Source organism: Triturus cristatus, chromosome 2_1 (assembly GCF_964204655.1).
Source record: "Triturus cristatus chromosome 2_1, aTriCri1.1, whole genome shotgun sequence".
In the NCBI taxonomy this organism is placed as follows: domain Eukaryota; kingdom Metazoa; phylum Chordata; class Amphibia; order Caudata; family Salamandridae; genus Triturus; species Triturus cristatus.
In genome coordinates this window covers 1061695967-1061708235 of record NC_140581.1, presented here as the reverse complement: position 1 = coordinate 1061708235, position 12269 = coordinate 1061695967, and the positions used below count along the sequence as shown (strand labels likewise).

At 35.9% G+C, this 12269-nt stretch overlaps 1 protein-coding gene across 1 annotated transcript in view; it reads right to left on the bottom strand.

The window, feature by feature from the left end:
* LOC146866355 (uncharacterized) overlaps positions 1 to 12269 on the bottom strand; it is a 28740-nt gene that overhangs the window by 11750 nt on the left and 4721 nt on the right. Inside the window, exon 2 of the mRNA XM_085640502.1 lies at positions 6075 to 11765. Coding sequence (XP_085496628.1) covers positions 6075 to 11723 — 5649 coding nt within the window. The 5' untranslated portion in view covers positions 11724 to 11765. The remainder of the gene's footprint in view (positions 1 to 6074; positions 11766 to 12269) is intronic.

Below are 12269 nucleotides of genomic sequence, written 5' to 3'. Positions count from 1 at the left end.
TAAAGAGGTCGGGATTCGGGAAAAATAAGAGGGGTTCAGGAAAGTCAGGGAGAAGTTTATGGAGGAACATCACGCACTCACACAAGAGTAAGCCAATCGCTTTACTCTGGGGTGGAGACATTTAACTTACACTTTTGTAGTAAGTTTACACTTAGTGGGTCTGATTCACGAAGGTAAACTTACACTTTTGTGTAAGTTTATGTTTGTTTCCGAATTCACAAACTTCGATTCAATAGTAAGTTTACGACTGCAGTGGCTCCGCAGTCGGGGCAGAGAACTCCACACACAAAACATAGACATGTCGCATCTTTTTATGTGAGGAGTTCTCTACCCCAACTACGAAGTTCTGCAGGCGTAAATTTACTATTAAATAGGAGTTTCTGAATTTCAAAACAAACATAAACTTACTCGAAACTCTCAGTTACCTTTGTGAATCAGACCTACTGACTTTCTCCTTCTGACTTTTCCTTGCCACTTGAAAACTGTTACAAGGGAATTCGCACACAAATGTCACTCACACTGGGTTTTGCACTTTGCAGCCCAGTGACCACAGATATTCTTGGTCTAGCAATCTGAATGCCGTTTACAAGGACCTGTGAATTGTGCACTCTTTGGGACCACTGACACCAATATCTAGGCTCTTTGATGCATGTCTGTTTGACCAGTGGAGCCCCAGCCCCACTGATACATAGTTGTGTGAGACCACAGATGCTTATTACTAGCCCTTTGGTACCTGCACTCTTGCTTTATACTAGGAAGTTGCAGCATCTGTCTTTGCAGCACTTATTATGAACAACACACATAACATAAGTCGCATCTTATGGCTCTTTTATCATTTACGGCATTGGTCACACCAAATACAGAATTACTTTGAGCAAAAACATAAGACAAGCCAATCAGGAACCAGCAAACTCGTCCTCGTGAGGAATAGTTCTAATGAGAGCCGAAGTAATCTGATAGTTTTCTAACATACAACTATGATGGTTACTTTTGCATCATTCAGAAGCGATTTCATATTTTTCAGTTCCACCTTCAATCGTATTATCAAGAGGGCACTTCCTGACTTGTCATATTAAAATTGCTAGTTTTAGACAGGTCACATACTCCAAAGTGGGCCCAGCCTTCAGTTCTGCGCCCTTCCTTGTCATTTTGACATCAGGAAAATACATTAGAACCAACAGTTTATCAAGGAACGAGCATTTTACAATGTTCGAGTCTAAAAACATTCATATTGCAAAGCAAAACGAGTAAATATATATATATATTCAGTGAAAAAACCATAGGTTTCACACACGTTATAGTTAGGAATTAGCATTTAAAAAACCTTAGAAATTCAGTGAAAAAACCATAGGTTTCACACATGTTATAGTTAGCTGGACATTTTACTCGTAAAAAACCAATGAAATTGCCCCGTTATAGTTAGTTCAGCTAACTATAACTCGCGCGCCCGCAATGCACTGCTGATGACGTCACATATTACATCACTCATGACATGGTCAGTGACATCACTCATGACATCACTGATGACATCTCAAATGACATCACTGATGACATCACTGTTGACATCATCCTTGTGATAGAGTGGCAGACCTCCTCTCACCTTAATATAAGCTTTGATACACACATTCAAAAATAGAGACTAAAAATTTCAAAACAATGGACATACCAATACCAGTTACAACAACCTCTTCAGTAATTCTAAGATCCACATACACATCCACTCATTCACCAACAGTCCTATACAGTCACTCATACATGTACTCAGTCATCATATGTACTCATACATCTATACATCCTGTTACACAATGCCACTCATCCATAGAGTTACTCACACACATAGTCACTCATGCTAATAAGGAATCAAACATACATTTACTTGCATATACAGTAATACACACACCACCATACTTACTTCTACGGAAACTTACACATACTTAGTCTTTTAAACAATCACTTATAGAAACACATACTTATTCATACAGGAACTCTTTCAATCTCTCCCTCTCACATATACTCACATATATAAACCAATAGTCACATATACTAGTTTAAAACATATGTAGTTACTCATAAAGACACTAGTGAGACAGTCATTCACTCACTAACACAACCATTCACACACTCATCCACCCATACAGTCCTGCACACATGCTGTCTTCAACACATACAAAGAGTGAATCACTCATTCATGCACCTATGCACTACATAATACCCCCCACCGAACCATACAGACACTCAGACTGATACTCAAAAAAACAACTAATAACCTATATAGACACCCATGAAGCTACTCACCAACCCATGCAGCCACTTATACACAAAGTGAGAGACTGATACAGATATTTTCATATTTAAACATTACTCAGTAAGCCATGTATTCACTATGATACACTTAATCAGTCAGTAACACAATAAATTTTTCAAAAACAAAGCATCCATTTAGACACTTATATACCCATTTATTCTTCCATTGACCTTGAGATATACATATATAAAACATATTTAATTTTCAGAAAAACACACATTCACTGGATGATGTCATCAGTGATGTCATCAGTGATGTCATTTGAGATGTCATCAGTGATGTCATGAGTGATGTCACTGACCATGTCATGAGTGATGTAATATGTGACGTCATCAGCAGTGCATTGCGGGCGCGCGAGTTATAGTTAGCTGAACTAACTATAACGGGGCAATTTCATTGGTTTTTTACGAGTAAAATGTCCAGCTAACTATAACATGTGTGAAACCTATGGTTTTTTCACTGAATTTCTAAGGTTTTTTAAATGCTAATTCCTAACTATAACGTGTGTGAAACCTATGGTTTTTTCACTGAATTTCTAAGGTTTTTTAAATGCTAATTCCTAACTATAACGTGTGTGAAACCTATGGTTTTTTCAGTGAATTTCTAAGGTTTTTTAAATGCTAATTCCTAACTATAACGTGTGTGAAACCCATGTTTTTTTCAGTGAATTTGCAAGGTTTTTTAAATGCTATTTTTTTTTTTTTTTCTTCATTTTTTTCAAACATATTTTTAATTTAATTTTCTTACCTTTTATAAAGACTATGCTTAATTTTTTAAAATCATTAAATATTTATTTTATATAAATTTTTTAAAATAAACAAGTAAAATCTATTTCCAGATTTTTTTTTTTTTTTTTTTTTTTTTTTTTTTATAGTACGCGTACCGTAAGCTCACGGTAAGCGTACGGTTTACGCAACGTCCGTAATCTATCTACGCTGCTTGCGTATAGTTACGTACTTTGCGTAGCCGCGCGTACTGCGCGTGGGACGCGTGCGCGCTTACGCAACACGCGCACGTTACGCGGAAGTGCCGGGAAATGACTGTTATGCGCATGCGCGCAAGCGCGTGTCTTTTTTACGCGCACGCGTACTTTTTGCCGTAAGCGTACCGTAAGCGTACCGTAAGCGTACGGTAGGTCATGTGATCTTGAAACACAACTTTTGATTGGTTGAAACTACTTTCAGTTCTAGAACTCTCCTACACCACACCCATTCCCCTCATTTCTGCTTGTGATCCCTTGGGAGAAGGAGCTGGTTTGTCTTTGGGATACGATGGCAGAACAGCAGAGCTCTTCTGAGAGTGAGGCTAGCACCAGCAGCACTGTCTTGAGGCAGAGAGCGAGGAAAGTAAAGCCTTCTTACGTTTGGGAGTATTTTACTTTTCCAGAAGGCCAGCAAAAGGTGAATGCACCCTTAGTTACTTGCAAGCTGTGTAAGCGTGTACTTTCTAGAGGTAATCCTAACAGGAAATATTCCTTTGGGAATCACACCATGAAGAGACACCTCCAGGAAGTACACAGAAGGACACATGGTCATCTTTTTGGAGGTAACTCTTCAGAAAGACGAGCCAGTACATCCACAGCAGCTCAGCCTGGACCATCATCTGCAGGGCAGACTCCTTCTTCTGCAGGTCAGGTGAGCCCTTCATCTGTGGGGGGAGAATCTCCTTTTGCTGGCCCTCTGGAAATTAACCCTCGGTTTGCGAGGGTTGAAGTACGGTGCGCCACTTGTCACGATCTAATTACTTATAGGGAGACCAGTGTTTCCCTGGTGAACAGTAAAATAGATCAGCACACTTGTCGTACCGTCTAATATTCCCAATCTTTCTTTCCTCTGTCCCTGCATGAACACAACGGTTCTTTTAAGAGCCAACCTTATCTTTCATCTTTTTTTTTCTTTTTTTTTAAAAACTTTTTTTTTTTTTTTTTACCGTACGCGTACGGTAAGCGTACCTTTTTTTTATTTTTTAAAAAAAAACACTAAAAATCATTTATCTCATTACAAAGTCCTTGAGAGACTACAATTTTTATTTTTAACTTACCATACTCACTCAAAAAAATATTTATTCATTTGTTTTTTTTAAAAATAGTTTTTAAAATGGTTGTAGTTTCCGAAAATTTTCTATATCGATCTGAAAATAAAAAAAAAAGTATTAATATTTTTTATCCATTTTATAATACAATACACATATTTACATTTTTTAAAAAAAAATATTTTTGCCTTATTTTTGCTGTTTTCAGAATATATTGCATTTCACTATTAATTGTGAAAGCAATTGCATTCATCATTTTACAGCGGGCAAAAAAAATTAACAATCACAAAGATTGTATTAAAAAAGCCCAGAATGTCTTCTCACTTAAACTTATCATTACAGAAATGCATATTATTCTAAAAAAATATCATCTAAAAACAATACTTTTTTCTTTAAAATACCGTCTGATATGTTTGTTTCAGAAGTATAATCACAATATTATATCTCAAATAACTCCAAAATACATCTGATTTTATTTCCTTTAGGCCAAATAGTATTTTTTTTTTTTTCCTGGAATAAATTTCCAAGGGAAAACCATTAAAATTCTAAAGTTTAATCTGTCCAGATCTCACCAATTCTCTGTAACATTTTGGTTCACGAAAATTTTTTGAATAATTTATTTAGTCCACAATAGAATTGCTTACTTTTCCACATGGCCAAATAGTAATTTTTTAAATCATTTTTGAAAAAATTTCCAATGGCAGTCCAATAGCATTCCATAAATTAAAATGTGCAGAAGTTACCGATTATCTCTAAATTATTGGTTTTTGAAAATTGCATTAAAATTTAAAAAAGTCCACATTACAATTGGTTATCTTTCCTTTAGGCCAAATGATAATTTTAAAAATCTTTTTTCTACAAAATTGCAATGGTAATCCAGTAAAATGGTAAAATTATTTTGTCCAGATCTTGCCAAATCTCTCTAAAATTTAGGTTTCAGGAAGATTAGATAGGAATTTGCTAAATCAAAAGGCAAACGTTGTTTGAAAATCAATTTGGAATCATTACACAGTGTCCAGCCTTTTTCACATTTTAGATAAACTGTGTAATGTCCAGAAGTAACAGTAGGTCCATCATGGAAAATTATTGCAACAGTTACAAAAGTTTTTCCTGAAATTGATAATTGCTGTCCTGTAAACTTCTTTATTAAAGTATCCAATTTTGATCCATCAGCTCTACATCGTTGCATCATTAAAATTACATACTGTCCGTATTCCCTTAAAATTAATGTTGAAAACATGTCAGAATTACACTCACCACATTTCATGCTATGATTAGCATCTTTAACTAATTTTGCAAAAGTGACTGTTTTACTCTCTGGCAATGTCAAATAAATAAACCTTTCATTATCAACAATAGAGCCACATATATTATAACAATTATCACAACTATGTTCCCATTTATAAGAGAGACCAAAAAAAATGTCAATGGGAACTCCTTCTTCTTCCACTACCTGAAGAAAATACATCAAAAATTCGTGTGCATCTTGCTGTTCATTTTGAGAAAACTGTGTTCGTCCTGAACATACATCTAAAAGTTTTCTAATTTCAGTAGCACTTTCTATTTGAGTTTTATCTTTACTCAGCTTTTGAAAAAGGAGACTGAGCTCTGAACAGAATCTTTTTCCCTGATTTACTATTATCTGCTCTTGCAAACTTTCCAGATAAAATGCAACATTCAGCACTACATTAGCGTAGCAGTTGACACCAGAGCTATTTTCAAAATGACATCCTACAACCTGTTCTTCATTTTCCTTATTCTTTTTGCTTGCAATTACATCACTCCTCTTTTTTTTCCTCTTCTCTACATCTTCATTACAGATATTCTCATTTCTCCTTTTACGAGAAACTACACGTTTCTCCAACACAGGATACTGACCTAAATGAGGAGCATAGCTTCTTCTTAATCTATTATACTCCTTTACACAGTTTGTATCAGCACTAACTTTTGAGTCATCAAAGTCTATCATGAATAAACCTGATAATGTTTTGACTCGTGACAAAGCTACATATGCCATACCTTCTTTGAACACAGTTGAACCAATGTTCACAAATGCACAATCTACAGTCAATCCTTGAGACTTGTGGATAGTTACAGCATATGCTAGTGAAAACGGAAACTGCTTCCTACGTACATATAAGTCTTTCACAAGCATGAAACGAACTGAACAACGACAAATGTCTTTAACTTCCTCTATCTGATCAAATTTTATCTGTAAACATTCAATTCCTTCTTTTTTCTGATAATTAATAAAACCCACAACTCTTCCCATCGCTCCATTCACTAAGCCTTTCTCAACATCCAAATTTCTCCTTAAAAACACTCTACAGTTCATGCAAACATAAAGATTTTTTTCTAATCCTGCTGTTTTGGAGATGTTCTTCTCTAGTGAGTCCAATTTATTTTTCAGTTTGCCTGTTACTGTGACTGTAATTCTTCCATCCTCAATTTTGTCCACTGCTTCCAATTTCCTGATGTCTTCCTTTTCCAATTTCAAAAGCTCCTCATTAAATATTGAGCATTCACGTAGAGTTGGCATTAAGCAGATGACACTTTTGTTTTCTGCAATATTCTTGTATATTTTCTCTGCAACTATTTCTTCCTTTGGAAATAAATTATGTAGCAGCCGACTCTGTAATGCTTTTTTCCCAACATCTGTGAGTAGTCCAATCCTGATATCTTTCAGAATACTTCCATATTCTTCATCGTTTGCTTGCCTCATATTAGTTGTAAGTTCCTTGTACTCAAAGAAGGACCAAATATTTGTATTTCCAATGCTTCCCAATGACTTCTTCGTGTCTTCATGTGTCACAGTATTAAACACTGGTTGTCCTTTAACTGGAGTAAGTTGCAAAAGATCCCCAAAAACTATGACGTGTTTTCCACCAAATAACACGTCATAGTCTGTCTTCAAAATTTGCTGCATTCTTAAATGCACAAAGGCAAGCATTAAGTTTGATACCATGCTCACCTCATCAATAATGAGAACTTGCATCTTCTTCAATACTCGTGAAACTTCCAAGGATGCTTCTCCAGTTAGCTTGTTGAATTGTATTTTGTTCTCATGCTCCACTGGTAACATTAGCAAACGATGTAAGGTGATTCCTTTTATGTTATATGCTGCTAACCCAGTTGGAGCAGTAACCACACAAGACAAAGTAGAATCCGTTTTTTGCTTTAGGTAGCTTCTGATGACTTTAATTAGGAAACTTTTTCCAGTGCCAGCTTGTCCGCTTACATACATCCTGATTGGATGAAATGATGTGCATGAGCACTCTTTTTTGATATGTAGAAATCCGTGATCAATTTTGTTTCTGATCTCTTCATAAATTTGTTGCTGCTCTTGATTCAGTTGTCTTTCCAAATTTTCTAAGTCTATAAATTCTTCTTGAGCTAGATTCATAGCCGTTTCCACTTCATTCATGGCTATTGATGCTTCATTTTCAACGATTGGTTGTCCTAGGGGATCTTGACTGTGTGTTCCTGAACTTTGGCTGTCCTGAGAACTGTCTCTAGCTATTTCTGCTGCAATTGTAGTTTCCTGTTCAATTTCTTCATTTAACATTTGCAGATAAGTTGAGAATGTACTGCATTGTATGCTGTCTTTGCAAGCATTAAAAGAATCTTCATAGCTCTGGAATTCTCCCAGTAGTTCATCCTCTGTACGCCATGGTTTAAACAACTGTAAAAGAGCCAAGTAGTAAAATTCTTTCTTGTCGGTAGTGTCGCAACTCAGCTTCCGGTGATTTATCAAACTTCCTTTGGTTTGCTTCACCAAACATCCTTCTTCACCAACAACTTTATATTTTCCACTGTTGATGTCTTCTGCAGCTTTCCGTGAATAAATGTAGTTCTGCAGCACTTCATAGAGACACATGTTCTCCAGATGATGACTTCTCTTGGGATAATATGTGTCCAACATGTTTGTTTTCAATATGTCTGTACTTTCTGGGTCATTCTCGGCCAAATATTCAATTTCTCCAACAGATTTCAGTACCCGATTTCTCATTGCTGCAAGGCCTAAACTTGCCCAAATTATTCTTCTTGACTTCGAGTAGAGACTTGCAGAAGATAACCTATCTGAACATTCGTAGGATCCAATTTCTCGATGCGATAACATCTTCAAACTAAAACTGTACAGCTTCTTACTGACAGTCTTCTCGTGAGAAATCTCTTCCCACATTTCCTTCAATTCTGTTTTTTCTGATTTCGTAATGTAAGACGTTACATATCGAGCAACAGCAATGGAATTGTCAGCAACATACTGTATATCCATGTTAGCGTTCCACATGGATAAAATGACTGGGTTGTAGTCATTTATATTTTTTGATTCTTCTTTTCTTTTAAGGTTGTAGGTATTCTTAGGTGATTTTCTTGTGATAGTATGTCTCACAGCTGACATAAAACTGTTGACTCTTCCATTTGTAAGAACAGGTCTAGGAAATCCAAATCGACATTTAGTGTAGTATTTTTCTTTGCTCTTGTATTTCCGTCGACAGTATTTTCCACACCGATGACTTTGGAAACGTAGAACTTGCTCCTTTAACTTGTTCTCTTCTGTGTTTTTAGGTATAGCACATGTTGCATATTCTTCAATGTAAGATAACACTGCTTCATCAGTATCTGTTCCAAACTTTGGGGCATCCTTGATCCACAGCAGCATATGAATATGAGGAGCACCTCTTGCCTGGTACTCTTTTCTCCAAAAGAAATCCACTACTTCTCCAAGGGGTGGATTTTTTTTATTGCAGATGAAGGACATCATAGCCTCAAATCTATGATTGAAATATCTGCAAACATTAACCGGATCCAATGAGCACAGTTCTCCTGCTGTCTTGTATTCGATGTTTTCAATGTTTGAATTGGCCTCTCGTAGAAAATCCAGTAAATCATCCCAAGCGTACTCGGCGCAGCTTAGGGTAAGGAACCATGTTGGTGTTCCTAAGTTGCGTAACATGCATTTTAGTTCACCATGGCGTCGGTACCAATATTCATTTGTCCCACGCTGACAAGCCATCAGATTGATCAGTTGTGTTTCCAAATGATCATCTCGGTGCTGCACTTTCTCCATAAAATCCTTAGCAGACACATTTTGTAAATGTACTCCACTTTTTAAAATGTGATTTACTGCATAAGACAGTGCAGACAAGTCGCTTTCAAATAAAAGATGGAACAAATAAGGGATACTTTGTCGAAATCTGGGATCTTCAGCATATAGTCTTGTAGTCCGATACTCAGAAGCTGGAATCTGTTCCGGACGTTCATCGTATCGTCCTCCTTTTCCTTTAGGAAACAGCTGGGGAAAACATCGAGCTTCCAAGCTCTCCTCCCATACACTCACAGGATTTCCTTTTGCTTTCTTCATCTGAAAGAGATCAATATTGTCTCCCATAACTTCTTTCGAATGGAGAGGATGTATGCTAAAATGTTCATAAATTTCTTCTTCCTTTGACTTGTCCACTTTTTCAATTTGTCCAGTTGGTGTTTCTGTGTCTCCTTGTAAATCTTCTTCTTCTTCTTCTTCTTCTATATAAATTGATTCATACCATTTGTTATTTTTTTTCAAATACAAATTTGCTCTTTGTACTTTCCGCACATCTACCAGCTCCTGCCAAATCTTCTTATTCTTTGTAGGGACACCATTAACCAGAATAATTAATGGTTCAGTTTCCAAAGTATCTGCATCAATAGTTTCCATATTTTTTTTCAAATCCAAGGGCAAATACACCACTCTACCTTTTAAACCTCTCAGTAAATCTGAAGGAGGTAATTTACCAGTTTTGGGCTCCATACGTACTATGGTCTGGAACGGATGAACACATTGAATGAGTATAGACTCATATGTATTTAATTCAGAAAGTTCAGCAGGAATAGCATCCAATTCTAAATTATTATGTACAGCTCTGGTCGGCATTCTATTTTCCTCTAACTTGTTGTAGCAGTATTTGCAAATACGCTGATCTTCACCCAATTCAAAACAATTTTCAAGAAATATATATGTGGCAAAATCCATCCACTTATAATTATCTTCATTTTCACTCTTTCTGTAGAGATCAACATTCCTAGTTTGTTTTCTATAATGAGTTCTGCGGCAACAAATACAAGTAACATTTGGTCTTTCATTAGAGACTATTGCAAATTTTGTTATGTGATCATTAAATGTGTTACTTACAGAGGGTTCTACATTCTCTTCCACTTCTGCCTCATTTATTGTGTCCTTCTCTGCACTGTTTTGTTCAGGACCAAAGTAACAAAACTGAATTTCATCAACAACCTTCTCTACATCTGATACCGTTCCTCGGAACAGAGCCCTATTCAATTCATTTAACTTTATTGCTGGACTTTTGGCAAAATACAACCGTCTCACAAACTTTCTTATTTCAGTATGATGAACAGCCAGCATCCTAAAATGATGGAAAACACTATTGCACACTTTTCTAGATAGACAAGCAAGAGAATGACCCTGCAAACCAGTATTCTCTCTCACTCTGCATGGATCCAGACTTTGAAGCACCTTAATCTTTTGTTTTACACTTTTTTTACTATATTCTCTTAGAAACTCTCGAAATCTGTCAATAGATTCCTGACGCACAGTGCAAATACTACTACAATTCCAAGTGTACACTGGGGCTTTAGGACGTCTCCCCATTGCCTCATCTGCCATCACTTGTACCTCATCTCTTGGAACCATTATCTCCTTCTCCATTATGCAACCGTTTTTTACTTCGTATGAACGACCTCTGGTGTCAACTGCATGCAGCAAACTATTGCTTTGAAAATAGCTTTCTTCATTAAAAAAAGGTTCACTACTTGAACTATGCATCCACTTTCCTAAAAACACTTTACAAAAGTTTGTTCTGTTCACTACTCTTTTGCTTTTGCTTTGTGATTTCAGTACATTAACCATTTTATCTAATGTACGCATCCTATTCAAAATTAATATGAATAGTTTCCTTTTTAATTCTAATGCTTTTGCTGCAATGGCTTCAATTTCTTTTTTTCTCTTATAATATTTAGCCTTCTGCTTATATTTCTTTATATCCTTTATCAAATTGGACATAACTCTTCTCTGAAACATTTTTCTACGTATCTCTTTAAATGCTGTTTTTCTGTTTATGTTAAACTTTTCAATTGCAGAAGGTATATTTGCATTAACTAAATCCTCAATTTTTTGCTGTTCTGTAGGTTTTGTTACATTTTTCCGAGAACAGACATTTTGTACATTTTTGTTTGTTTTCAATATTTTGTTTAGGAATTGTCTTTTTTGCTTACCAGAAGATTTTTTCTTTTTCCCAACATCAGCATCTTCTACTAACTTTGGTCCTCCAGTTGTCCTCAAATATAGTTTTTTTTTTAGAGTTTTTTGAACTCGAGATTTTGTAGGCATCTTAAATTTTGTTCACTGTTCTTCAGCAATACCTGAAAAAAACTAAAAAAAAAATCCTTTATTGTATTTAAATATATTACTACATTTCTTTTCACAATAGTCACAAAACGAAATTTCTTTGCCATTTTCAATGCACACAAACTGCTCTTTTTTTAAAATTTATTTAAATGCACATGTCCAAGCTTTTTTTTTTTTTCAGATCACCACCGTGTGTATTCTCTGTGACTGCCTACACTCCAGCAGGGGCCACCAGCCTTAGTGATGCTGAATGTATTTGCATTACAGACTTAAACCTGAAAACCCCACTCGCTTCTAATTACTGTGCATGACTATACATGGCAAGCACATGGGTGTGTGCTAAGCCTCTGCTTCTTCCCCCAAAAATTCGCTCCTCTTTTCCATCTACTGCAACTGTGAAATCACCAGAGCAAGACGCAATAAATTTCTGCCTATAATTCTTCTATGCACACAGAGTCATGTTTTCACATTAGTGCCAAAACGAAATTTCTTTGCCAATTTGAAAGCACACTTACTGCTCTTTTTTTT